Source organism: Hydra viridissima, unplaced genomic scaffold, assembly GCF_058129835.1.
Source record: "Hydra viridissima isolate aposymbiotic clone 2 unplaced genomic scaffold, HvirCarnegie_v1 scaffold_8, whole genome shotgun sequence".
Taxonomy (NCBI): domain Eukaryota; kingdom Metazoa; phylum Cnidaria; class Hydrozoa; order Anthoathecata; family Hydridae; genus Hydra; species Hydra viridissima.
Genome location: NW_028324307.1, coordinates 7372404 through 7399708, shown reverse-complemented (window position 1 = coordinate 7399708; position 27305 = coordinate 7372404). Strand labels below are relative to the sequence as shown.

The 27305-nt window shown below is 27.6% G+C and overlaps 1 protein-coding gene and 1 long non-coding RNA gene across 5 annotated transcripts; both read left to right on the top strand.

The window, feature by feature from the left end:
- The first annotated feature begins 744 nt into the window (after positions 1-744).
- LOC145186629 (protein bicaudal C homolog 1-B-like) lies at positions 745-27305 on the top strand. 4 transcript variants are annotated; one of them, XM_090096308.1, is made up of 29 exons: positions 745-934; positions 10080-10129; positions 10618-10687; positions 12550-12629; positions 12752-12836; positions 13226-13296; positions 13504-13557; positions 13827-13952; positions 14440-14505; positions 14627-14671; positions 19029-19138; positions 19272-19371; positions 21842-21908; positions 22131-22204; positions 22547-22943; positions 23133-23177; positions 23350-23396; positions 23699-23738; positions 23835-23874; positions 23984-24079; positions 24180-24219; positions 24337-24376; positions 25102-25205; positions 25847-25903; positions 26001-26159; positions 26254-26296; positions 26426-26488; positions 26580-26744; positions 27039-27305. In XM_090096308.1, the coding sequence occupies exons 1-29, from the start codon at positions 832-834 to the stop codon at positions 27149-27151; spliced, it is 2550 nt and encodes an 849-aa protein (XP_089952434.1). In that variant the 5' UTR covers positions 745-831; the 3' UTR covers positions 27152-27305. The 4 variants fall into 4 exon arrangements, with proteins under 4 accessions (XP_089952434.1, XP_089952432.1, XP_089952433.1 ...); XM_090096306.1 differs by lacking the exon at positions 745-934 and adding an exon at positions 9112-9562; XM_090096307.1 differs by lacking the exons at positions 745-934; positions 10080-10129; positions 10618-10687 and adding an exon at positions 10914-12146.
- LOC149884811 (uncharacterized) lies at positions 1021-1795 on the top strand. Its single transcript, XR_016455101.1, has 2 exons — positions 1021-1303; positions 1516-1795. It is a non-coding gene; the product is annotated as an uncharacterized LOC149884811 (long non-coding RNA).

Below are 27305 nucleotides of genomic sequence, written 5' to 3'. Positions count from 1 at the left end.
AACCTCTACAATAACAACTCAAATATGTAAATATTTATCTATTTAAAATTGGCTTCAGGTTCTAAACGAGTTGCCAATTTTAATTGGCTATTCTCTTTCATAACATACGCGTAAATATTTGCTCCTTTTAATTTAAACGAGGTTTGGAAGTCTAAGTTTTTTCAAATTGATAAAATCTAATATATATTGGTTAATGAGTGATTAATGTTCGGATTATGTTCCTTGAAACAGATCAATTTTCTAATTTTGCCGAGGGAAGGTTAAACCAAAATAATAGTTAGATTCTAAAGCGCGTTGAACCAAAAAAAAAGGAAAACGAGTGCGCAGGTCAATTTGAAAACGATTTAAACTTAACTGATTGAAAAACAAGGATTTAAGTATTTAGCAATAAAAAATTCAGCCAAAAGTTTTCGCAAAAAACTAGCAATACAATTATTGGCGCAATTCCATATGCTTTTTATAAAGTATGCACTTGTTGTATTTGTATTGCATTAATATTGTATTCGTATAGCGTGCTCTATGTATTAAAATTTTATCTTTTAAAGAATGCATTAAAAAAATGAGAAAAAAATAGTTGCAAACTCGTTATTTTATTTTTTTGAAGCGTATATAAAAATCGCAATAAGAAAAACGTGAAAGTTCATATTTCAAGCTCACTTAATATGTTTACTCATAAATTGATGATCAAATGTTTTGATAAAAACAATATTCTTATAAAAATAATGAAACCCTGCCAATATTTTACAATAAAAAGTTCCAAAAGAAACGTTTGGAACTACTTTACGATGATATACAAAAATTTATATTCTACAAGAAATTTATTTTTAAAAAATGCTATGTAACCAAATCACTGCAAATTTCGTAAAAAAAAACTTTACGTTTAGATGTAAAGGATACACTGCTTCTTCTGAAAGGTGGATTGAAGGCCTTCCATGTAAGATTTTCTTTTTTTTGATAGAAATGAATTTTTTTGTTTGTTTTTTTTGCGTACGGGAAAAATGACCCGAATATGCTACGTTGACTTTGGCGTTTTAGAAGGTATTTTATGTTGCGGTTTCATGAAAATTTTTACACAAGGAAACTTACATTTTCAATATGCTTTAAAAACTGTTAATACGAAACACAGACAACATATTTTTAAGGGAAATAAATATTGTTTTGAGCCTTTAGGAAATTTACAGAAAATAATGAAATATTTTTGATGATTATACCTTATAGTTAAATGCAAGGATTAGTTATCGATCTAAATAGAATTGTTATTTTCCTGGAAACGGTTTAATGTGTGTTGGAAGGAAGAGGAAAGGTATTCATAAAATGTAATTACAAAGCTTTATAGAAAATAGCTCTATTTTTAAATACAAAACTATTTCTACATTTCATACGGCAAAAATTAGTAAAGAACATTCTATGCTGAAAAATTCTTTAGCTAATCTCGTTATGTAATTGATTTATTTCACTAGAAGCAGGTCACTTGATAATTTTTCAAAGGTTAAGCGGATTTTACTGCATTTTTAGCTGTGAAAAATGTGGCACAAATTACACGTGGAACACGTGGAACAAATTGCACCCATGTGAGGAAACATCCAAAACTTGTTCAAACAAATTTTTTTAACAAATTTCTAACCAAAAGGAAAAAGGAAAATCAAACAGATAGTAAAAACTTCATAGAAATAAAACATTTTTAAGCAGCGTTTAGTACAAAAAAACCTTATGTGGATTAGAATAATAAATGGAATGAAATATGTGGAATGAAGAGATGAAAAATTTTTTGAGTAAATCAATAATAAAAAAAAAATGTAAAGGTTGAAAATATGTTGCAGAATATTGGTTGAAATTGGGTAGAATTATCTTTAAAATAAGTTTATATAGCAATCAATAAAATGCTGCTAAAAACTTCTTTTTTTTTGATACTTTTGTTACAGGGGATAAGACCTTAAAAACAACTTTTTTTTAGTTTGACCAGTGATTAAAGCCAAAAAAAAAAATTATACTTTTTTGGATGAATAGTAATATACTGCCACCTTAACTATCAACCGAGGAACACAGATTGTATATAACATTCAGCTGAGTTTAATATTTTGTCGTAGTCCAAATAAATTCTAGGTGTAATACGTCCTCAATGATATTGGGGAGGACGTATAAAAGCCACTGTCATGGCAAGATCATGTAAAGAGTTACCCCAACAAAATAATGAATAAATGGATGTGTGATTAGGGTTAGGACTATTGTAATTGTAAAAATTAAATACAATTACACATTACAATACAATAATATTGTATTGTAATATTACAGAAACAATAAAAAAATTTTATTTTGGTATTGCATTGCTGTGATCAAAAACAATTACAGAAAGTATTGTATTGTTTTTTTTCTAACAATACAACAAAATTCGAGAACTATTGTATTGTATTGTTTTAATGATATAAAATTACAATAACTATTATATTGTTTTGATGAAAACAATTACAATAATTACTGTAGTGTTACTTTACATTAAAGTAGAAAAGCTAACGTATTTTAACGTATTTATATTCATCTCTGACGAACTTACTGCTATTTTTGATATTTTTTATTTCTCAGGACGTATTTTATGTTGAACTGCTGTTTTAGGTCTGCCGAATCCCTTTCATTTGCAGAAAAATGGTGGTTTTCTTTTTTTTGATCCCGTTAACTTTGATTTTCAATATTTAAAGTTGCCTAATTTACCATTCTGGCACCCCTTCCCCCTCCCATTATGTTTCAGTAAACTAGAATCAAGGGTACAAGGGTACAAGGGTATATAGTGGACTATTACCCTTAACTGGAATATTAAAACATTTATTAAATTTTGACAATAAAATAATTTTTATTACAATATCAATATATTGTTATTGTATTACAAAGACGAATTACAATACAATATTTATTGTTATTGTAGTGGGTCATTACAATACATTTTTTTTTCAGATATTGTTTTATAAGATGAATTACAATACAATATTTATTGTTATTGTATTACAGAATTACAATAGTTGTAAATCACAAGTATTGTTATTGTTTCTAAATTAAGTTAATACAATAACAATAATTATTGTTGCTGTTATTTCCTCAACAATAAATACTAAATTTGTAATAAACTAAATTTGTTACGACAACTTTTTACTTAAAATGTGCAATTTAAGAACTGATTATTAATTGAAAGGTAATAATCCCATTTTAAATAAAAGATTTTAAATATTTTTTGAATATTACATTTCAAATATTGTTTTTTAAATAATACATTTCGATATTTTTTTTATACATTTTTAAATAATATATAATATTTTAAATAACTATATATTTTTAAATAATACATTTCAAATATTATTTTTTAAATAATATATTTTAACTATTATTTTTTAAATAATACATTTTGATATTTTTTTAATACATTTTTATGAATGAGGAAAACACAATCTTAATTCACTTTTTTAAAAAACCTGTTGTAAACTGAAAAAACCTGTTTTGAGCTGAAAATCGCATTCATATGCATATCACTAACGTCAACGAATTACTCTTTTTCAGAAATATTTTTGCAAGAAAATAATACGATTTTTTTTTTCTATTTGTCAATATTTCTCTCAAACATTAAAAAAAAAACAACTAAAAACATCAAAAAAAAACAAAAGAACTCAAGAACATAAATTTACTTTAAATACTGTAGTACATTCAAATATATGATATTAGGAAAAACTTTACGCTTAAATCTTGCGTTTTCAATATGTTAAGGGTGCGCAGTTAGGATGTTTAAATTCACAAAAAACTCTATTGTTCTATTGTGGGTTGCAGTGTATCTCGGTGTCTTCTAAGCCCCTTTAAAAGGCAGCAGCGTCCTGAAGGTCCCTCTGTAGCACCTAGTACCTGATGACCTTGTTGTTATTGAAAACGATAACATTTGTCGAAAATATTTTGATATCAATCAAAACATCTTCACCAGGTATCTTGCCGTCTACCAGAAGTATCGTTGTAAATCTTGACATCTATTGGATCATCATTCTGTATAAGGCACTTAGTTGCGGATTTTTCTTCTAAATATTGCTCGCTAATTTCTCTACGAAATTGCAACAGTATATAAATAGCTTTCTCTCGAGTGATTTGTGTATGATGAAGGATGCAAAAAGTTCGTTCTTTTTATAAACTTTCCGTTATGGACTAGAAAACTGTACTTTGCATTTCAACTAAATAACTTTAAACTAAAACATCACCTTTAGTTTTAACGCCACACCTTTAATTTATAGAGGAGGCTACACTTTTTAAAGGTCAATTTCATCCGCGCCTCTGATGCTTTTGGGCGCGCACTTTATAACGGTCAAAATCGAAAAGTTTGTGCAGTGGACTTTAAAAGTGCGCACTAATTCTCGCTGCTCATAGCTAAAATTCTTTTGCACGCTGTTTCAAGTTCAATCTTTAAAACGCACCTTCGAATGCTGTTTTTCGAACAGAGCCATTTCTTAGCATTAACACTCATGTTATGACGTTATACTGCACATTAACTGACATTCAGTATTGTTTACTCGGTTTTTCTAATCTACTACACCGTATTTCTTATTTTTTTCAATACTTTTAAACGCAATTTTAATGTTAAGCATTAAGAGCAAAAGATTTTTGTGTTTTAACTTAAAAATGAATTTTTTTTTGTAAAACTTTTTTAAAGTTCACTTTATTCGTTTTGTAGATATTTACAAACAATATCTATATTTCGAGTAAGATTTTGTGAAAACCATTCGGTGTAGACGTGATAAACATTCCCACAAACTGCAACCAGCAGAGAACTGGAATTACTTTCCCTGAATTAATTCCCAGCATCAAAACAGCGTACTGCGGACATTTTGTAATGCGTAATTACTCTAAGTGGTACTTACTCTAAGTGGTACTTAGAGTAATTATACTTTAAAAAATGTTTGTCATAACTTAAAAAGTAACCAAGTTTTATTAACTATTTTTACGCTTGAAATGAATGCTCTTTTAATGGGAATTTTTTAGAAGCTCATTGTTACAACGTCCGTAATTAATCGACCTGTTTTACTTATAAAAGGGCGCAAACTTTAAAAAGAAATTTTCTCGAAGTATATGTTCTATTGCTAATATATAAAATTGCACACATAAAAAAGTATTTTTTTTGTAACTTGCTGTCATCTGTGTAGCATCTTTAGCGGCAATAACCACTTTACATAATCGTGGCATTCTGCATAAGTCTATTTAATGCCAATACTTTTAATTTATCACATACCTTTTTCACGATCAGGTATTATTTTCTGTCAAACTCATGGTTCCAATTATTAACAGTCAATTGTTCATGTTGTTTTAACCACTTTCTTTCTTTCTTACTTTTGGACAGAAGAAGTGATTTTCTTGCAGCTATTCTACCACCAAGCCTTCTTCCATCAATCGTCTCTTCACTGTAGTCACAGGTCTTCTCGGGAACTATTCATACTATTTTTTTTTTCTTAGTATGGTTGCAATTCTTCAGTTTTCAGAAGCAGATGTAATTTGCTAGCATCTTGATCAAAACAGATCGTTTCGACCAAGCTTTCAGTTTCTTCCTTTTTTTTTTTTCAAATTGAATATTTATCTTACCATAACGTAAATATTGGCGATTTTCGTTTCTACTGATAATTCGTGTTTTCTTGCATTTTTTTTTTAGCTTTAAAGAATCAACTTTAAAAAGTAACAATATTATTATCGAGCCCTATTAAAACTAAATCCAGAATCAAAGTTTTTGAAATATGATACGAAAAAAAAAGTGAAATGTGTTTTTTAGCGTCTGCAACTTTAACTTATCAATATTTACTTGAAAGTTTAGGTAAAGAAACTGTAAACACTCCACTTGAGATATGAAAGCATATATTGTTAAATTCATGTTATTGTTTTTTTTAAATTTTTTACTGAAATTATAAATCCACTTTTACATCACTATGATTTAACAACATAAAAAAAAATAAAAACAAAAGAAATACAAAATTCAGGCATTTTTTAAAAAAATTCTTTTATTTGAATAATTATGGGACGGGGGTGTAATCAATTAGAAAGTTGGTTTAAATTCTGCGGCTTAAACAGGATGTTCGTTACTTTGTAAAGTTCATATTTTTTCGTTTTTTTTTTTTTTAAAAAATAAGGTGGTAAAACAATACATGCTTCCACATAGCAAGAAAACACTATGGTATTGTCAAATTATTAAACGTTTTACAAATTTGCTAAGGATTTCGAGCTTACAGTGCAATTTTGAAAAGTAAAGATTATTTACGTTAAAGAACGTTTTGTATTACGTTTTATATTACGTTAAAGAACGTTTTTTTTAAAATCTTTTTAATACTTCTTAAAAAGTGCAAAATATTTCCATGATTGATTTCTTTATTTTTACCTTTCAATTGTTCAAATGTGAGATTGTTGTCTCGGTAACTAAAAAACACTTCATAAATATCTGATTTAGCTTAATTATGCTAAATATCTGATTTAGCTTAATTATGCTAAAAAAGCACTCTTCATGACCTTTCTTAACTTGACTTTATCAGATGCTTATAAGAATTTTTAGGGCGCTGTTTTCAAAATTGACACCAGTGCATCACCTCCTTTCTAGTCAGAATGAGCTTTCTTCCGCGTTTTTATCATTTAATTTTATTAATGAAAATGTCATCAGCAATATTTTTTTGGTTTCTCATAATAGTTGAACACCTGTTTTCAAAATCCTTTTAAATTTTTCTTTGAAATGAGTTTATTCGCAATGGTTATGTGCAGTTATGTGAAAGGTCAAGTGATGGATGATTTGTAAAATTTACTCACACTTCCTAGCAAAGGAAATCAAAATTTATTCATTTTAGTAAAGTATTTAACGACGTCAAATTTCTTTTTAAATCAACTCAAAAGGTGTAGTTTTTTTTTTGAAAACTTGAGCTAAACTATGGTTTTCTGAAAAACTTCAAACAAATATTTTTAAAACGTTGAAAAGATGATATCATTATTCTGCGCATTAAAAAACATTCTCTGCCAGTTTTGTACGAATTGAGAAAGTTCTTCTGTTGCAGTAGCTTTAGATCTCGATCTTGCAGATTGACAGTCAAAATGTTTCTTAAATCTCTAAACTACTTTAAATCTTCAAAAGCGTAGTGGCATTGGGTTTCTAACGCGTTCCCGGATTCATTTAAGGAATCCAATACTGCTGCATAATATCAAGAATAATAATTCATAACTTGATTGTAAACTTAATATCACTTAGTAAATAAAACTGTCAAGAGTAGGCAATTTCAAAATCATCTCTGAGAACGAAATTCACGGAAAATTAAAGTAATTTGTCGACTAAAAAAAAAATTTTTTTAATAAAAAAATATTTCTCTTTCTCGAAGAAAATTTTATTTGTAATTCGACTAAAATCTTTTATTAGGCTCAGATACCTATAGCTGCGATGCAATAGCTTTAAGGAAAACATTTCAAGATTTTCAAAACTCTTGCCCTTTTGTTCGGAAAAAAGCACATTTTATTTCACTTTCGTTTAAATGATGTAAAATATGTACAAAATGATATAGGTTCGTAACACTTCACTTCACGATTTCAAGATTTATAAATGTTTTATTTTACCCCCTTGTATTTTACCCCCTTGTCTTCTCCACGAACTTTTAAACGAGCTTACTTGGCTCTTACTTTTCATCGAGGTTATTTTTGGGTATCAGTGTTCTACATTGCTCAAAATCTATCTTTTATAGAGTGGGTTGTATTCAATCACTTTTTATTATAACATTTTCAAAAAATGTTTTGTAAAGTATTTTCACACAAGCAACTGCTCGTCACCATCTCTATGTATAATAGTTGTTTTTATTCTTGTTGGTTCATGGATCTTCTGAAATTTTCTTTTAGTTGCTCGTGTATCTGTAAAATCTTTTATTTAGTATATTCACTTAAAAAGACAAATGGAATACTAAAAATTTAAAAGTACTCTAAAAATTGATTTAGTATGTTTTTATATTACGCTGGCATTTAAAAAGATCTTTTTGCATTCAGTAGGCAGAGGCTAATTTACGTAATAATTATAATTTATTAGGGTAAGCTACCTTCAATATTCAAAAAGAACGTATCTTTTGCTTTCCTATGTATAAGATGTGGTTTCTTAGAAACTGATAGTTTCTGACTTCTTCAATCAAATCAGCTTTCAAGCTCTTTCAAGGTTAGCTATGATTTAAGTTTCAGATCAGTAAAGTAAAAAATCAAAAAAATGTACTTAATATAATTTTTGTAAACAAAAGAAATTTTTTCTGCTTTGCTTTCAAAAAAAGAAAAAGAAAAAAAACAAACAAACTACATTTCAGTTTGCTGCTGATTTTAACATTACAGTTTTCACAGGAGAAATTTAAAATCAATATTTCCGGGACAATGTTGATGGTGGAATTAATGTCGTGGGAAAGTAAGATAACAGAATGCGCATACTCGTGTGATAAATTTCGCTGTAACTTTTACGTTTCATTAGTTAAACCGGAAAAGTTTTTTAAAAGTCGATATCTAACTGCGCATGCTCAAATGATATATATTCTTGATTAAAAATTAGAGTAAAAGTTTATTGAAATAACACTCTTTGGGGGTTTCTAGTCAAACACTTAAACTACGAAATTATGTCGTCAAGAAGGTGCAATTCAGACTGAGCCACTTCAAACTGACTAGAATCAATCCCAACTATACATTGTATTTGCGTGCATTTAAACTATTCATTATATGGCTTATACTGTCAATCTAAATTGAAACATATTAAAAAATCCAATCAAAATTTACCATTGAAATTTTCAAATAAAAATTACGTTTAAATACAAAACAACTACAAATCAATCATGGTTCACAGATTGAATCGCTAGTCATTAGGCGGGCTCATTTTATCAATAGTCTGCCTAATTGTCTTTTAAGCAGCTGATAAAGCATTCCACCTAATGGACGCTTGATTCAATCTAGACGCAAAGTAGCCGTGCTGCGTCTTTTTTTTTGTGGTTAAAATAATTTCCTCATAACTATCTCAATGCTTGACAGCAGGGGGTATTTACGTAAATAAAAGAGTGCATAGATTTAATAAATTATTAAAAGATGTATTACGAATTCTTATTGCATTCTATGTAGAAAGTTATTTTTTAATATTCTTTGAATAATTGATTGCTTCTTTTGAAAAAATATTCATTATTCTAAATCACTTAAACATTGTTTTATTTGTGAAACCAAGTTTAACCTCCGAAGAAAATAAGCAATGAAATTTGTGAGGAAGTAAAAAGCGTAAATCAAATAAAAAAATATGTATTAAAATCATGAAACATGTCGCTGGACCAAAACTTGGCTGTAGCAGTGACTGACAAAATAATAAATTGCACAGAAGAACAAGAATCATTTAAAAAAACAACGTGCGATGTCACTGTTTGTCATAACAGCATCGATAATTGTAAGTTCGATAACCACAACACCAACATATTTAGCAAGGAAGAACAAAACACAAAAGACCTCCTTGTACACTCTAAACCTGATGAATTAAACGAGGAGAGATTTCGTGTTGATAGAAAAAAACTTGAAAGTTTATTGCAAGGTAGAGCGTTTTTCTAAACGTTAACCCATTCAAGTTCGCATTTTAATTTTGATGTTTATTTTAGCACAGCAAATATTGAATTGTTTGCTTTTATATGAAAAACTGACATTAAAAGAGAATAATAATAATTGATGTTAACAACAAGGCTCTTTAATGTAAATTTTTACTAAAAAACTAGAAGGGCATGTCTGAAATAAATTATATAGCTATTGTTTACATATGTACACAATAAGATTTTTATTTTTTATCATAAACTTTTCTCCACATTTATCTACTAATGTTAATGCATTTTATCACAATAAGTAATGATAAAACTTAATACTTCTCGACAAATACTCTTTAAAAAGGTTATGTGCAACTTCAGAAAAATTAAATGCAACTTTGCTCATCTTTCTGTCAAGATGTCAAACAGAGAAAGTGTCAAAATTATTTCTGCTACAAGTCTCTCTTTTTTTGTGTATGCTTTACATGTGATATAAAACGTAAATATTTTAAAATGTGTTTTATATTATTTTAGATGAAAAGACAGAATCAATCAGTACTGATGAGACTGGTTTTTTTAACCGGGTAAATATTTGTTTTCATTTCATAACACAGAATAATCTTGTTTTAAAACTTTGATTTGTTTGTTAGTATACTGCTGGTAAATGGTTTAAACTTTAGAACTTTGTAAAAAGTGTTTGTATGCATAAAAATAAACATAATATACTTTTTCTAACTTCTAAATGTTAAATATACCATAGTGGGCTGTATTCTCCCTTTTAAACAAATGGAATAATAAAGTGTAAAAATTGGAAAATCTAATACTATTTCAGAAAATAGGAAATTTTATAAGCCTTCTGTTTTTATAGTATATGTCACAAACAGCAAAATTATATAACTCTCTTATATAGCTCTTTTGAGGTTATTAAAGATGCTGTAATTTAACAGTTTAACATTAATTTAAAATTCTTAAATATTGATATAGAAGTAGATTATAGGTTATTTCTTTACTTTTGTAAAATTTAATTTTCATTTAATAAGTATAGTATAGTCTCTGTATTTTTTTATGGTAGATAGAGCAGGCAACAAATACTAAGATATCATGGCCTTCTAAACTGAAAATTGGAACTAGGTCAAAAAAAGGTAAAGTTAAATTTTTAGCTATCAGGAAATATACATTTATGTGTATTTTTTATTCTTGAGTAAAAACTGATACTCACTAGCAGATATTTTTTATTTATTTAAGAGTACTAAATATTGCAATAAGTTTGTTATAGTTATTATTTTAAGCAATTTTAAAATTAACAGCATAATTCTGAGAAAGTAAAGTCATATCTTAAAATGATTTTTCAATATTTGAGTTTTTTTTTTTTTTTTTTTTTTTACTGCTTAAGTAATTGAGTATAAAATTTGTAATGGTTGATTAGGTATATAAGACAGCTTACTGCTAAATAAAAACCTTTTCTCATTTTATATATATAGTTCTTATTATTTCATATTAATTCAAGTTTTTATATATTATTTTGTTATACAAACACTATTTAAGTGAATAATTAACTTTAAGTTGGAAAAACTCTCCTTATATTGGTAATACATAAATATTATTTTAAAACTTATTGGTTTATGTTTCTTATGACAACTTTTTTTATTGAGGCATGATTTCTCAGACTTAATCTCTTACTGAGTGAAATTTCTGGTTGTTATAGCACACTACAGCTAGCACATAAACAAGCACTTAGTTCATGTCTGTTCTAATCATCACATTGTGGGTACAAACAAGTGCTCTCCTTCTTCAGTTTTATTAGACTTATATACTTTGAGTTACAGTTCTCAAATTACTCTTTAACAGGAGAGCTGTTTTAATTAACTATGATTGTTACAAATCAATGGCTAAAAAAGCTAGGTCAAGTTTGATCAAATTTAAACACACTTAAGTTTACATAGTAATATACTCAAAATGAGCATGTGTTTAGTTAAAAGTGTTTGATGTTTAATTAAATCTAAATTGAGAGTTGATTAGATGACATGCTGTGAAATAAATTCTAATTTTTATGTGGAGTTGTGTTTAAATTTTCTTTTCTGGATGCTTTTGACTCAAGGATTTTTTTTTTGACTTTTTAACCAAAAGCATTAAATGGCTTTTCTTTTAATTTTATGACTTCCTGGACATAACTTCAGCAAATTTACAATCAGTTTATATTGTTGTGAAGCTCATTGACAACCCAGTTTTATTGGGTGTATATTTTGTGTATATACAGAAACATATACTGTTCATTTTATATCTGAACACAATTTTTGTTCACTTTTTCTTAATTGGTTGCTGTTTTTAAAAACACTTCTTCAAGAAAAAAAATGCAGGAGATTGTCAGTAACTATAAGGATCTGGAATTAGTACAAGCTTTGCATTCATTTATGGGAAACCAGCTTTCCCCAAACCCACCCAATATGTTAGAATCAAGAAAAACAACATTTTGTCAGCAAAAACAACTGCTTAATCAACATTATATCCAACAGCAAAAGAGTTTTGAACAACAACAAGCACATTTGAGATTGCAAATGCAGCAGTTTGGAAATGTTTTCCCAACATGCCACTTAATGCCATGTAAGTCTTTCAATCTCCAGCAATCCAACTTAAAGCAAATATGTTTCCTTTGCATGCCACCTAATGCCATGTAAAAGTGTAATTGATAATTTTGTATGTAGTTTTAAAAAGCATAACTTAAGAATTATTTGTAATTTTGTTGATGTGTTCCTTTTACTTTAAGAAACAAAAATTAATTATTAATCTATAAAACATTAAACAATATATTCAAGGTTTAAAGAAGACTTCAATCTGATTTTAAGAAATTTAATTTAAAATTACATCATTTAAATTTAAAAAAAAAAAAACTTTTCTGAATGAATTTCTAAGTTCTAGTTATCAGTTTCTTTTTTTCTAAAGAAAAACTTTGACTACAAAATCATTTTTATTTTCTTAATGATTTTTAATTCATATTTTAAAATAGATCCTTACATCAAGGTAGCTGGTCTACCTGATGATAGACTTGCTGCCAAGCAAATGGTCCTTTCCATCATGGATACAAAGGTTTTTTTATATATATTTTTTAACATTATTATGTAATGTGTTTTAGAAATTTTTTTGTAAAACCTTATCTTTTTCTTCTTGATTAAATTTCTATACCTTAAAAATGTAAGCTAATTTTTCAGTCAACCAGAGTAGCATTAAAAATGGATGTATCATTTGTTGATCATTCACATATAATTGGAAAAGGTGGAGGCACTATCAAGAAAGGTTATTATTATTGTTTTGTTTTTTTTTGTCGTAAACTATTTAAGAAGATAAAACTTTTTTTTTTTAAATGTATGCATAAATAATGATTTACTTCTGTAGAAAGTATTTATCGTGTGATGCAGAGAAAGCATTTCTCAATTGGTTCATAAATATGTTCTCAAACCATAATTATGATAGCAGAAAAAAAAATAGTTATGAAAATATATTTATAACAAAATAATTTGTAAAAGTCCTTATAGTAAATACCTAAGAATGTTAAAAAAAAAAGTAATTAAGTAAATATTTTTCTTTTAATACTTTTTATATACTTTTTTTTTTATCAGTTTTTTTCTTTTAAATTTTTTGGTATTGTTTATCAGTTTAACTCCAACTTAATTTTTTTTTTAAAGTGATGAAAGATACCCAATGTCACATTCATTTTCCTGACTCTAACAGAACAAGCTCTGAAAAAAGTAATCAGGTGAGTTAAAAAAAAAAGCAATCAGTTGAGTTAAATAAAAGTTAAATACTTTCTTTTTTATATAAGGGTTTTTCATAAATGGCTAAAAAAAATTTCACAGGAAGCTAACCCATTAAAAGATAACTTTGTAATTTGATTTTAATGGTTGGCTGAAAAATACTTACACTTTTAAAAACACTCAAATGAGTTTCTTTTGCTATATTACAGGTTTCAATTGCTGGTCCACCTTTTTGCGTTGAATCAGCTCGGCGTCAAATACGGGTAAAAATTAGTAAATTGTGATTGTGATTGGAAACTTATTATTTTTCTATAGTTTTCTGATGTTTATTTTTTAATATTTTTATGCATTAAATTTAAATTATGTTTTTTCAAGTTGTGTATAATTTGTATGATATATTTATATGATAGTTAGTACAATCTATCTATATGATAATTTGTACAATCTATTTATATGATAGTTTGTACAATCTATTTATATGATAATTTGTATGATATTTTTATATGATAATTTTTTATATTTTTAAAACCAGGAGCTACTCCCTATTGTTTTGAAGTTTGAGATTCCTTCATCATCAGCAGTAGTAATCCCTGATAGCTCATCTCCTGCAATTTTGAATATTGCTCAGAGCCACAATGTCACCATCTCATTTCAACAAGTTAGTTTTTCATGTTCACTTTTGTATGATGTGTAAAAAAAAGTAATTATTTAAGGAATTTATATCAAAAGAATAAATGCTTTAGTTTTAGTTCAACTACAGCAATAAAGATAACAGACAAATAAATCAAAATACTTTATTGCTATGAAAGTAATAGATTAGTCAAATAGGAGGGGGGGGGGGGGGCTAAGATTATTTAAAAGTATTTCTTTTTTATGTGGCAAGTTTAACATTTTTAAACTGGAATAATATAATACATTTGGTTGCAATTTCTGTTGCTTCTTTGGAAACATTAATTTTCATGAATTTCATATTGCTTCTTTCAAAACAGATATCATTGATATCATTAAATTTAAAATAACTGCTAACCTAAGCATTAGAATATGTATTTTAAAAAATGTGTCTTAAGGGTGTTAAAATCACTCGAATAATGTAAATGCATGATTTTAACTTTGTCTGAAATTTAAACCAATTATGACTTCTTTAGCAACAGTGTTCTTATGGTTATGTGGGCAGTGTTCGAGGACTGCATTCTGATCCATTTTCAGTTAGAGTATGTTTGTTTCTACATAATTTAGTTTTATTTAGAACAAAAATTACTTTTATTATAGCTTTTATGAGCTTTACAAAAAAATTTCTTTTTAAGGCTAAAATGCAGAAAATTTATTTTGTAGGATGCAGTTTTAAAGGTTTTAGAACATTTGACTGGAATGGTGCCGGTAAGCAATTCTTAGTAATATTGAGTTACCTACAAATTTCAGTTCTGACTGGAATGGTGCTGGTAAGCAATTCTCAATAATCTTGAGTTACCTATAAATTTCAGTTCTGAAATATTTTATGAAATAGTTTTAATTCAAGGTTCTTTACATTTTAAAAGTTGTTATATTAGTGACCTACAAACAGATTTTGTACAAAAGTACTCTTTTTTACAGAATCTAATTATTGGTCTCAAATATTTTTAAACAATGAAATTGTTAATAAGTTTAGAGCAAACAGGTTCAGGTATCTGAGCACATTAATGTACCATATTGATTTTTCAGTTAAAAGAGAAAAATAGGAAAACAAAGTATGAATATAAAAACTTTCTTCCAAAGTTAACATTTTAGTATTTTTCAATAAGATTAGTTATCATAATAGTTATCAAAATAACTCTAAAGTTAATTCTATTGTTGAAGTATTGTTTTTAAACAAAAGTAACCAATTACGTACTAAATGATGCATGATTTTATATATTAAAACTGTTAAAATAACCAATAGCTTCAATAAAGTATTTATTTAATCAAATTATGACACCATTTAAATCATTACAATTTTGTTTCCTACAATTTTAAGTCGTAGATTTACAAATTGATTATAAGTAACCATACAATTGTTTATAAAAATTGTTTATAAAAATAAAAGAAAAAGATTTAAAACTTTTCTCATTTTTTCTCAAAAGAAATGTAAAATTCATAAACTAAAGTCCTCATAGTTTTAATAAAAACTTGTTATTCAAACCTAAAAAATTTATAGACCTCTGAGATAATTAAATAATGGAATCTAATTTGATACCAACTCCTCCTTGCTTCTTCAACTGCAGAAATCATAGATATCTTGATAAGATCAGAGTTCATTTAGAATATCCCCTACTTTGCATAAGCTTACAAAACCTTTCTTCTTTACATCCAAAATATTAAGCGGTAAGTGATATACTAATTTTAGTCTTACTTAGGGCTCTATATGGGAATATGTATGCTTTTTGATTTTTCTAATGGTCTTGCATAGATAAAGTTTCTTAGATCACCATATGTATGTACTAAATATAACTGGGACCTTTTATTTACACTCAAAACTTCAAGCTTTTTCCAATTTACAATGTTTGTTCAATAAGGTTTCAATTCTTTATAAAACTTTCTGGTTAGCCTGTTTGCATCAAAAAAATAATTGTAGCTTTTTTTTTTTTTTTTTTTTTGTCTTCTTCAAAGATTAGCTACTTGCCGGATATTAAAATTGTTTGTTCCATGTATCTATTGACCTAAAAAAATGTCTTTCTTAAAAAATGTCTTTTCCATAACATTTAAATGACCAATGGTTTTGCCAGCCATAGTATTCTAATTCTGATTTTGACCACTGCAAAAAAGAAATGCACTCAGGAAGTTCTCAAAGATGGGGTAATTGATTGTTTCCTCTTTGACTTGCTCCAATAGATCATAAGTAATGAAGCATTATTTGCTCATGCCCCAATCTTGTAGGGAAAATTTCTGCAATTGCTTGTTTGTTTTCTGTGTGATGTGATTGCCAGCTCTGATCTTTTACTTTCTGTTTTGAGATTCTACTGGTCAGGATTATTAGAAATACTGCTTGAAGATTTGAGCATGAGTTGACACTTTAGCCTTCTTAGTACCTTTGAATATTATTGTTGCTCAAATCCTATATTTTTCATTTTCTAGTTTCTTTTGCATGTGTTTCTTTATCAACAGCATCTAATTTACAGTGCCTACTTTTTTTCTTTAATATTGAAAAAATCATTTATCCTCTTCTACTGACAACATTTGCAAGGTGTTTATGTGAGTGATATCAGACAATCAATCAAAATTTTCTATACATATTGCATCATTTTTTGTTTGCATTGCATCATTCATTACTTTTAATTTCTGCAATGCTTTAATATTTGTCATGCAATGTCAAATGTTTAATTTGGCTTTGGTTGGATGTTTACCTTTGTTCATATAGAATATATTTCTTTAGGTACTCAACTCCATGCTTCTCTTAATTTCTTAAGTTGTTAATAGTAAGATAAAAGACATCACAAAACTGACCAAACTGATGAAAGCTTTGTATCATTGATTTAAATGAGATGTTTCCTATAATAAATAATTCTGTTTTACTTCTAGTATCAGTCTTGAACATGGTTGAGAAATTAAGTGTGAAAGCAGCTTTTTTTCACAATATCTCAAATTCAAGTGACTGTTCAGTTTAGTGAGCTTTATGTTGTATAATACACCTTAGCTAATTTTATTTCAGCCTGCAAATTGCACACTAAATTATGAGATGTACTGTTGATGAAATCGAGTTTTTTCTCTGGTTTTCAGTCAAATAATAAAATAAAAATGTCTTTTGCTGGTTACAACTACAATTTTAGATTGAGTTGATGTTAAGTCTGTTTAAACTTACAGAACAACTGAATATAGCTCTGTCAGATTTTTTTAGGCTAGTTCCAGGTTCCTTTTTTGGAATAAATAAAACTAATGAAGTGTCTGAACTAGTTTTAGTGATTCTAAAAGTAAATACTGCATCAATATTGAACTAAATAAAAGTAATATTAATTTATTTTTATCTTCTATATAGCTTTGATTATTGTAACAAATTATCATAAAGTTCAACTCACACTGTGACAACTGGTAAAAGACTGTTTCCATACAAATATGAAGTAATGAATACTATTAACTCAATAAGAAAATGTAAAAAACAAGTTTTGTAATCATTACTTAGGATTTTCATGATGAATCAGCTTCTTTTCTCTCTCTGCTGTCAATTCATTTACAATTTTACATAGGCAACAGTATTCAAAGAAACTATAATAAACTTGAATTCATTTACTCTCAGTCAGATTTAAATGATAAAAGTTCATCACTTTTGTTCTCCAAACAAGCTATGTAAATTTCCAATCAATCCAATCAATCAAATTAAGCTATGTAAATTTGGAACATTCTACAAGTTCTGAAAAAAATATCAGGATAACTATTTTTAACATTGTTGCAGTTTTTGACATTTCTGTATTCATTTAAGCTTTGATACCCTCTCTTAGTGAAAACCTTGGTCAGCCTATCAGGTTATTTTTTATCTATTGTGTCTACTCCTGGTTTTATGTCAAGTAATGCTTAATTATTCTACATACTCTCAGTTTTGACTGTTTATTGTTTATTCTACCTATTCTAAAAAAATCAATTGTGATTTTAGTTTCAAAACTTAGTAAACACCTAACATACAGCCTATTAGCATGTCTGCACCAAAACCATAATGATGATCTGTTCAAGACCATTATTATGGTTTTGAACAGATCATTATTATTGGTGACCAATTTCTCAAGTTTTCCATAAATCCATCCTTAAGTTATACAAAATATTGCATAGTACTATTTTTATCTTACTGCATATTCCAGAGGTCTAGAGGCCGGTAAATTGTGGAAAGCCTTACAGAAATATTAAATAATTTACTATTTTTTCAGTCACCACCTTTTAAATTATTATGAAATAATATAAAACTTTCAATTATGAAAGCAGGTTTGCAAAAGTTGTACAAAATTGAATCAGCAATAATAGAAAAGTAGCTTTTCAAAGCTTCTGAAAATAGATTTCATATTTGCTGAACTTAAGTTTTAATTAAAAATAGAAACGGACTAGTTTTTTGTAATGGAAAAGTTGTTTTATAATGGAAAGGTTGTTTTGCAGATACCAGGCCAAGTTTTCTTGCTAAGTTGTATGCAAGGAGGAATAAAAGTTTCTTCCTGTAAATTGCATTCTGGATCAAATTTTATCTTTAAACAAGAAAATTCAAATACGCAGCTTAAAAAAAAACAGGGAATACTTTACAAAAGTGTGTTGGAAAGCAATGCTCAAGACTTAATCCTAATCAACCATTTATGGTACTTACTATCGTATTTAGGCTCAACTGTGGTTCATAAAATACTTAAATGAAAAATTATTGATTTTTTGTGAGACAAGTTTATGGCAAAATTTGTGGTGAAATAAATATTTAGGAAATGAATTTTTGATGTTCCATTTTTATTTGGTAAAAAGTTTTCTTTTTCTTTTTCCTTTTTAAAAAATGATAAAGAAATGTAATATAAAAAAATTGAACAACACCTCACACTTTTATAATCTCCACCTTTTTTTTGAAAGATTTATATTTTACTAGAATTGAACTAATATCATTAAATGTTGAATTTAATGTCAATATTTTTTTAAGATAGAATTTGATCTAGCAAATCTTATTAAAGACCTAAAACTATTTTTAAATTTATAGGCATCTTAAAGAGTTCACAGTAAACTCTAAATTTGTAACATGTAGAAATGTTTTAAAAACTTTTGTTTCTAGGTAACTGTTCCTGTAACCACTCAGTTAGAAGTGGACCCCAAGCATCATATGTATGTTATTGGACGGAATGGTTGTAACATTAAAAAAATTACACATTCTACTGGAGCAAGGTTAGTAGGTGTAGAATGTGATAGTAAACTCTTATAAACCACAACATAGTTAAAATGTTTTTTTTTCTCTGATTTTTTTTGCATGTGGTTTAACATGATGGTTTTAAATTTTGAATTTTATTATATTTTACAGTGTTCATTTTTCTGATCCCTATGATCCAACTTCACGCAAAAGCACTGTAACAATAACAGGTTCTATTGAGTCAGCTGTTACTGCCAAAGTCTTTTTGCTGGTATGTTAGTTAATGTCAATTATATAGTGACTCATTAATGCATGAATTTTTTAAAAAAGTTCTAAGAATAAGCATATTTCATGTATGCCATACATATAAAATTGTACAAATGAAAATCCAATAGCACATGTGTTTGGGGATTAATCATTAAGCATATCTTTTGAGGAATCAAGTCATTATGGTTTTTCATTTTTAAGAAATAGAAATAAATACTGTAAAGCTACAAACAACATATACATTTGAAAATGTTTGCCATTTTTAATTTTACAAAAATTGTTTGTTACTGCAGCCTGATATTTTTAGTTAGTTAAATGGTTTGATTCCATTCACTCACACACACACACACACACACACACACACACACACACACACACACACACACACACACACACACACACACACACACACACACACACACACACACACACAACATTCATTTAAGCTATATTTAGGTTAATATTTGAGGCACTACATTGAGAATTTTTTTAAGTTTAGAACCACTTTGTCAAATTTAATTTTAACATATTCAATAATAAAAAGTTAAAAGCTTTTATTTTTTTTTTTAATGCAGGATTAAAAAAACAGTTTCAAAAATTATTCAAAACAAAATATTTTATACACAGGTTCAAATTCATGCATTAAAGCATAACTTTTAAACTTTGAATGTTGCATAAGGTCACATGGTGCAACAGTATATATAATGCAATAAAAATGAAAAATCTTTTTAACAATAAAAAAAAGTGAAGTGACAAATATATAGATGCAAAATAGAAGGATAATATTGAATACTTAATGGAATAATACTTTGTTCTTCTGATTATCTTAGACTATAGATAAAATATCAAAAAAAATACTGTACCATGGTAAAAAGTACGGTTCTTGTTGTTGTGAAAATGATTTTGGGTATTTTGGGTGTTATGGTAGCATAGAATACATATACAAGTTACTGTGGAATTCTATCAATTCTGCTAGCATTGTTTTTAATTAGCTGACTTGCAATCAGTTATAATGGTTGTTAGCTGACTTGCAATCAGTTATAATGGTTGTTAGCTGACTTGCAATCAGTTGTAATGGTTGTTAGCTGGGAAAAATATCTTGATTGTTAAATATCTTAGTTATTTAGTTAAATTTATCATCTAATTAAGCTTTTCATTACCAACCTTTTGAAGTGATTTTTTGTTTACTAAAAGTATTTCATTTTAAACTTCAAGCTGGTGAAAAAAGTTCATTGTTATTATTGTAAGCTGGAATGTATTGTCAATACAAAACTAGTAATTCATTATGAAATTCCTAGCTCTTCATAAAGTTTTGCAGAGCTCTGAACTAATGATAATCTGTAGGAGTTATGTCTGGAAAATATGGGTAGTGATAAGCCAAGGCATATCATTTCAGTTCCATCATCTTCTGTTAGCTCTTTTTTGTCACATGTGACCTGGCCTTGATTTGAAGCAGAAAAATCTTCCTTTAAATTGGCAGAACTGTCAAAGCTTTGCTAAAGATTTGTGGAGAAATCGGACTGAAACACAGTAAGTTATGGCAGTAATCGTTTGCCTGCATCTTATCACTTCATAATTAACCACTCCAAATCTGGTCCACCAATCGCACAAGAGAAGCTTAAACAGACAAGGGTCATTTTTGGGCACCTTCTGGGATGTTTCATCAAATCCACCCAGGCATATCTGGTTGTCCCAGTTCTTATTTGAGGTAAGGTTTTGTTCCTTGATGACAATTTTGTGGAGTTGGTCTGTCTGGCTTATTGATTTTTTCTATTACATGCAGGTGGCTGGGAATGGTTGTACATGAGCATCCAAGTTTACTTGCTAACTCACAGGTGGTCTGATTAAGATCTGCCTTGAGCACAGAATTCAGTGTGTTTTTATCAAAATAGGATTGTTGACCTATATACAGCATATCTTGCTGACTTTGATCTCCAGTAGCAAGTTTTGCAAAATAGTTTTAAGCAATTGATGTTCTTAAGAAGGCATCAAGATATAAATTCTGAAGACTTTGGACTGCCTCACTTGCTACTTTGTCTAGTGAAAAAGTGGTTAACTCAAAAAGTTGCATTTTCTTCTTTATATACCGTGGTGTGAGTTAACAAAATCCTATGCTTTAAGAAAGTACTAATTTTAGAAATGACAATTTTTTTATATGTAAAATAAACATTAGGGGAAATACTTTAGTTATTTTAACTAACTAGATATCTAGTTAAAATGTCTATTTAAATTAACAAACTTCACTTTAAACTATCAGAACAGAATAAAAAGAAAAGTCCAAACAATCTCATAGTAATGCTAAAAAAAAATATCATAGTAATGCTAAAATTCATTATAATATGATTTTCATTTTCTTAACATTTTCTTTTTTTACAGTTTCTTACTCTAGTAATGAAAAAAACTATATAAAATAATATAATGAAAAATATGTACATATAGTTAATGAAAAAATAATATGTTTTGGATTTCCTCAGGAATATTTGCCATTGATTTTAATGTTTGACATAAGAGATGGGGATGCTGATTCTAGATTGGAAGAAGGTTAATTTTTTTTGCTAGTATAAATATTTCTTTTGAGGTTATATCAGTAGAGAAATGGATTAAATTCATGAAATATTTTTTGAAGCTGAAATGAGATTTATTTTTCTTTCTATACATCGCTTAAGTTTTAAGCTTTCAAACTAAAATGTTTTTACTAAAAAATTATTTAAAATATTGGTTCATTGAATCTCATTGAATCAAATGCTGTTATTTAAAATATAGGTTCACTGAATCAAATGATGGATAGTCTAGGTGTTCATATTACTGTTAAACCAAAGCCAAGACAGTCATGCAAAGTATAATTTCTTAATTTTTTCCTTGTAACTACAAAAAACATTGAAAAAATTTGTTATGTTTTGTCTTCATAACTTTTTTACTAATAATCTTTTTTTTTTTTTATAAATCAAAGTTATTTTTAGTGCTTTAACGTTTTTTTTTAATTTTAAAGGCATCTATTTTTGTTTTAGTTAATTTTTTCCTAGTTGTTTTATATTTCTATTCTGGTTACTTTTTTCATTTGTTAAAGTAAAATTCTGGCAGCTTTTTTAACCAATTTTATTTCCTACTTTCAGATAAAGTTGTTTGTTTTTAACTTGTTTGCTTAATTTCTTTTCATTTGTAAATTTTTTTTTTTTTAGTCTGTTATTGTCAAAGGTTATGAAAAAAATGCATCTAGTATATACAGAGCACGTCTGCATCTGATTGGAGAAGATCCTTCTAGCATGCCTTTTTTGTCTTCATCACTTGCAACATTGGTTATCCCTCCACCTATGGGTATTTCGTTTCATCTTCTAAGTACTGGCATGTCTTCGCAACCACTATTTCGACCTAAGGTTTTATTGAGCAAAATAGCAAGCCCCTTGACTCCACCTATTCAATCCTCTAGTCCACTTACAGGTCAAGGTCCTGTATTATCCCCATCTCATGTCTCCAATCCACCAAATAGTATATTGGAATCAAATTTGCAAAGCCAGCGAAGTATAGGAAGTGAAATAAAAATAAAGCGATTAAGTTTTGATGGGATAATTGGAGAAGGTAAACTCTTTATAGTTTTATTAAATTGTTTTTAATTTTTGCAGCACTACATTAATGTATGAAATTAATCATATTTACAACATTGAATTTACGGATTTTGACAAAATCATTGTTTTAAAAATAACTTATTAATTGAAGTTTGTTAAATTTCCAGTTTACAAATTAAATAAATCAATTTAATTTGTGTAGGGGACAGTAACGATATTGATGGATTAAAAGGCAATTTTTCTGGAGGTCAATATACTAATTACTATTACTGTTTTTTACTTTATATTACAAGGTGTTAAGAAATAGGTTAAAATATTTTTAAATAATAAATGCTTTGCAAAAATTAAGTTTTTACCATTTAAAAATATTTTTCTTATAACTGTAAGAACTTTTATTTTACTTTTTTATGCTTCAATAGATGGTTTGTTTAATTCAAGAAGTACAGAATCAATAATGGATGCTTTGGTAATTATGTAAATAGTAACTGCATATTGACTTTATTAACTCTTAGTTGATTCTTCTCTTTTTTGTGTTCTTCTCTTTTGTTTGTGTTCTTCTTTTTTTTTTGTTTGTGTTCTTCTCTTTTTTTTTGTTTGTGTGCTTCTTTTTTGCAAACTTTTATAGAAAACAACAAAAAAAAACTTGTTAGTGACATGCACAGTTACCAGATAAAAATTTATAAATCATTAAAGGGTGCACAGCTGTCAACTGACCAATACTTTTCATAATTTGCTATAAAAGTTTTTTTGAATTTGAAATTTTTTTAGAGTAACAAGAGCAATTGTAAGAATGATTCTGAAGGATTTGGTATGAATTATATGCTACTTGTTTTTATGATTTTATATATAAACTATTTACATTCAATTTGAGTTATGAATGACAAAATTTATTTCTTAAATCTAGTATCAAGTGGAACTTGGCCATCTAAAGCTTCACCAACATTGTATGTCTGTATTACAATTTATTTGAATTCCCAATTTATATAAAAATAGATTATTGATTTTTCATTAGTTCATTTGTTTATTTTTTACTAAAATTTACTTAAAAATCAGGAAACCGGATTGTAGCAACTCTTCTGGTTCAATTGATTCTGGATTATGTCATTCCCAGGAAGAACTCAATGAAAATTTGTCTCTGTCCAAACAAATGTAATGCAACATTTTGTTACCTTTATTTAAATTATTACCTTTTTATTTAAATGAAAAATTTCAAATGTTTTCTAAATGAATGTTTTCTTTTTCAATCAAGAGCAAGGAATCTAAATCTCAAGAACAATCAAATAAATGTTGTAAGTGTTACCTTATTGGTTCTATTTCTTAATTGTGATTACCTTCTTATTGTGTGTATATCTTCTCCTTAGTGAGGTGCAATTAGTTTTTTTTTTTCATTTATGATTTATTTTCAGTCAGATGATTATGAGCTTCGCAAGCAAAGAGCCAAAAGTGGTATGGGATTGGTTTAGAGTTTTTTCCGTAAAACCAATTTGAATTGGTTTTATTAAAAGAAAACCTATATAAACTGCTTTTTATAATTTAACTTGCTTTTTATAATTTAATTTGCTTTAGCTTTAGCTAATATAGCTTGCTTCAGCATAATATAGCTTGCTTCAGCATAATATAGCTTGCTTCAGCATAATATAGCTTGCTTCAGCATAATATAACTTGCTTCAGCATAAAATAAGAATTTTTTTTTCTTTTCGGTTAATATACAATTTTAAAATGACTAAGCTGTTTAAAAAAAGTACTGAAAATGATAAATTTGCAATTAATTATTTATTTAGAACACCTCATTAGGTAACTGCTGTAAATATTTATATAGAACAACTTAGTATGAGTGATCTGTTACAAATAATTATATAAGAAAACTTAGTTATGAATGAACTGCTATTAATAGGTATTCCTTATTTACAAATCATGTCTTTAGAACTCTTTTTAAAGCTAGAAAAACTAAATAGTTGTGATAAAAGCTAAGCTACTGTTCCAAAATATTAATTTCTGGACTTACTTCCTTGCTCAAAGAATTTCAAGAAAAAAACCTTCAAAACTAACAATACTTTATTTTAAGAATATAATTGTCACTTCTTTTTTTTATTTTAAGAATATAATTGTCACTTCTTTTTTTTATTTTAAGAATATAATTGTCACTTCTTTTTTTTTTTCTCACTCTTTAGCCATGCAAAGTCAAGTATCTTATGGTAAAGCTCGGACCCCAACAGATGCTTGGAGTGGTTTTGGGTTTTCTAACTCAATGCCAGAAATAATTATTAAAGATTTGGTGTGCTTTTTGTTCTCATATTTTGATACAATTAAAAACTGGTATTGCAGTTTTCTATCTCCTTTTTTCGGATTATAAGAACCATTCCTTAAAATGAAAAAAATTGATACTCATACTTTTTTTAAAAGCAAATGTATCGTTAGATAAACTTACTCTTAAAGAAAATAAAAAATCCTTAAAGCTTGTGTTTTCTAAACTGGTTATTTAAATTCCTTCATTCAAAGACCAATTTCAGTAGACTGGTTTTTATTGTTATCAATTGACATTCTTTGATTAATATTTTGCATGATTTAGAAACTTTTTCTTTGATCAGAAATTAAAATATAAACAAATTTTCTTCATTTTAAGTCAATCTTTCATAATCTGAAAAAAATGTGGGTTGAAAACTGTACTTGTGTTTGAAAAACTAGATTGTGTTATTTCTGGTCTTTTTATGCAAATATACAGTTGAAATGATTGTACAATTAAAATTTGGTTCAGTTACTTTTTTAAGTGTAAAGAATAGTAAGAGATAACTTCGGATGCTTGATTAAAATATGCTTGATTGTGATCATAAATTTTGTTATTGCAAAAAACTATTTAAGTATTAATTCTTGAAAAGATTTTAAAAATTAATTTTAATTTTAAAAAATATCTTTTAGTGGAGTGCTAGAGAGAAAAGAGCCAAACACCTGAATGAGCATCTGAATGAAATAAAGGTTGTTTTTTTTCTAAAATACTGTAAAACTGCACTTTTTTTTTTTTTTAATTGCTGTTTTTAAATGTTTTAAATTGAATTTTTACTTGTTTACTCAGCAATCTCCTGATGCATCAATTAATTCTTGTTCTTCTTCAAATGAAGTGACACCCTCTATTAAATCTCATGATCTACTTTCTTCACAGAGCACCTGTTCCCATAGTTTAGAAAACAGCAGTCATAAAGGTGTTCGTAGACCACCTCCTGGTTTGGAAGATGTGGGATATTTTTTTATTTTTGAAAGTTTTTTTGTATTGTAAAGTGTTATTTAAAAGTTTTCACAGAATAATATTTAATTGTGCTGTTTTTCAGAGTCATCCATCCCTTGAAAACTTAATGCTGTTTAACAACAATCGTGAGTTTTTAACAAGAAGTTGTTTGTATTTTTTACTTTTTCAAAATTCTGGTAGTTTTAAGAAAAATGTTACTTTTTTTTTTTTTTTTTTTTTTTTTTTTTAATTAAAAAGTGCCTTATTTTATTTAGATGACTATGATTCCATAATGACCATATCTGGAAATGCTGCACTTGTCCATTCTAATGTTCAATGTAGGAATGTTTGTTTATAGCAACCACAAATATTGTTATATGGTGCTTTAAAATAGAAAAAGACATTAAATTTTTTTATACATGAATTTAGCAATTGCAGAATTGTTCTCAAAGCTTGGCTTAGAACAATACACAGAAGCATTCCAAAAAGAAGAAGTTGATCTTTCAACATTTATGTCACTTACTGATGATGATCTCAAGGAACTTGGTGTCACCACATTTGGTGCTAGAAAAAAGATGTCTAATGCCATGAAAGGTAATGGAAATTTCAGGAATGCAATTTTGTTACATTTTGTAATATTGTTAAATAATGATTTTCTCTCGCCATAATTTTGATGTTTGATCAAAAAGTTGAGACCAAATAGTTTACTTAAGAGTTAACACTAAATTTTTAGCCGAAATTTGAATTTAGAGTTCCATAAAATGTTGCTACAAATAACGAATGAGAAGTTATGTTATCTTTGAACAAGTTTCAAAGCCTTTTATTATTATTTTGGGGTTTTTTAAAATGCAGAACTTTCTAATCAACGGTTGTTTTATATTCTTTTAGAGCTAAACAAGCAACTTTCCAATTCTTCAATACATGATCATTTGCCTACAAATAATACTGTTGGTGGTTTTTACCGCCATCTTGACGTGGCCGCCCATAGCCTGAGATGGTAATTACAATCAGACTAAACGAAATAAATCGAATAAAAACGACTAGATTGGATTTTTTTTATTAAGTCTAAATAAATATTTAATGACCAGGCTTCATCTAAATGCTTACGATGAATGCTAATGTATCAGTGACACGGAGAATCTCCATTTGCGTCAA

Excerpts from the sequence above, each read along its gene's own strand:
- LOC145186629 (XM_090096306.1), top strand. The coding sequence starts at position 9,298 with ATGTCGCTGGACCAAAACTTGGCTGTAGCAGTGACTGACAAAATAATA. Across the intron at positions 23,178-23,349 it reads AAAAGGCAATTTTTCTGGAG|ATGGTTTGTTTAATTCAAGA; the intron begins GTCAATATACTA and ends ATGCTTCAATAG. Across the intron at positions 24,080-24,179 it reads TTGTCTCTGTCCAAACAAAT|AGCAAGGAATCTAAATCTCA; the intron begins GTAATGCAACAT and ends TTTTCAATCAAG.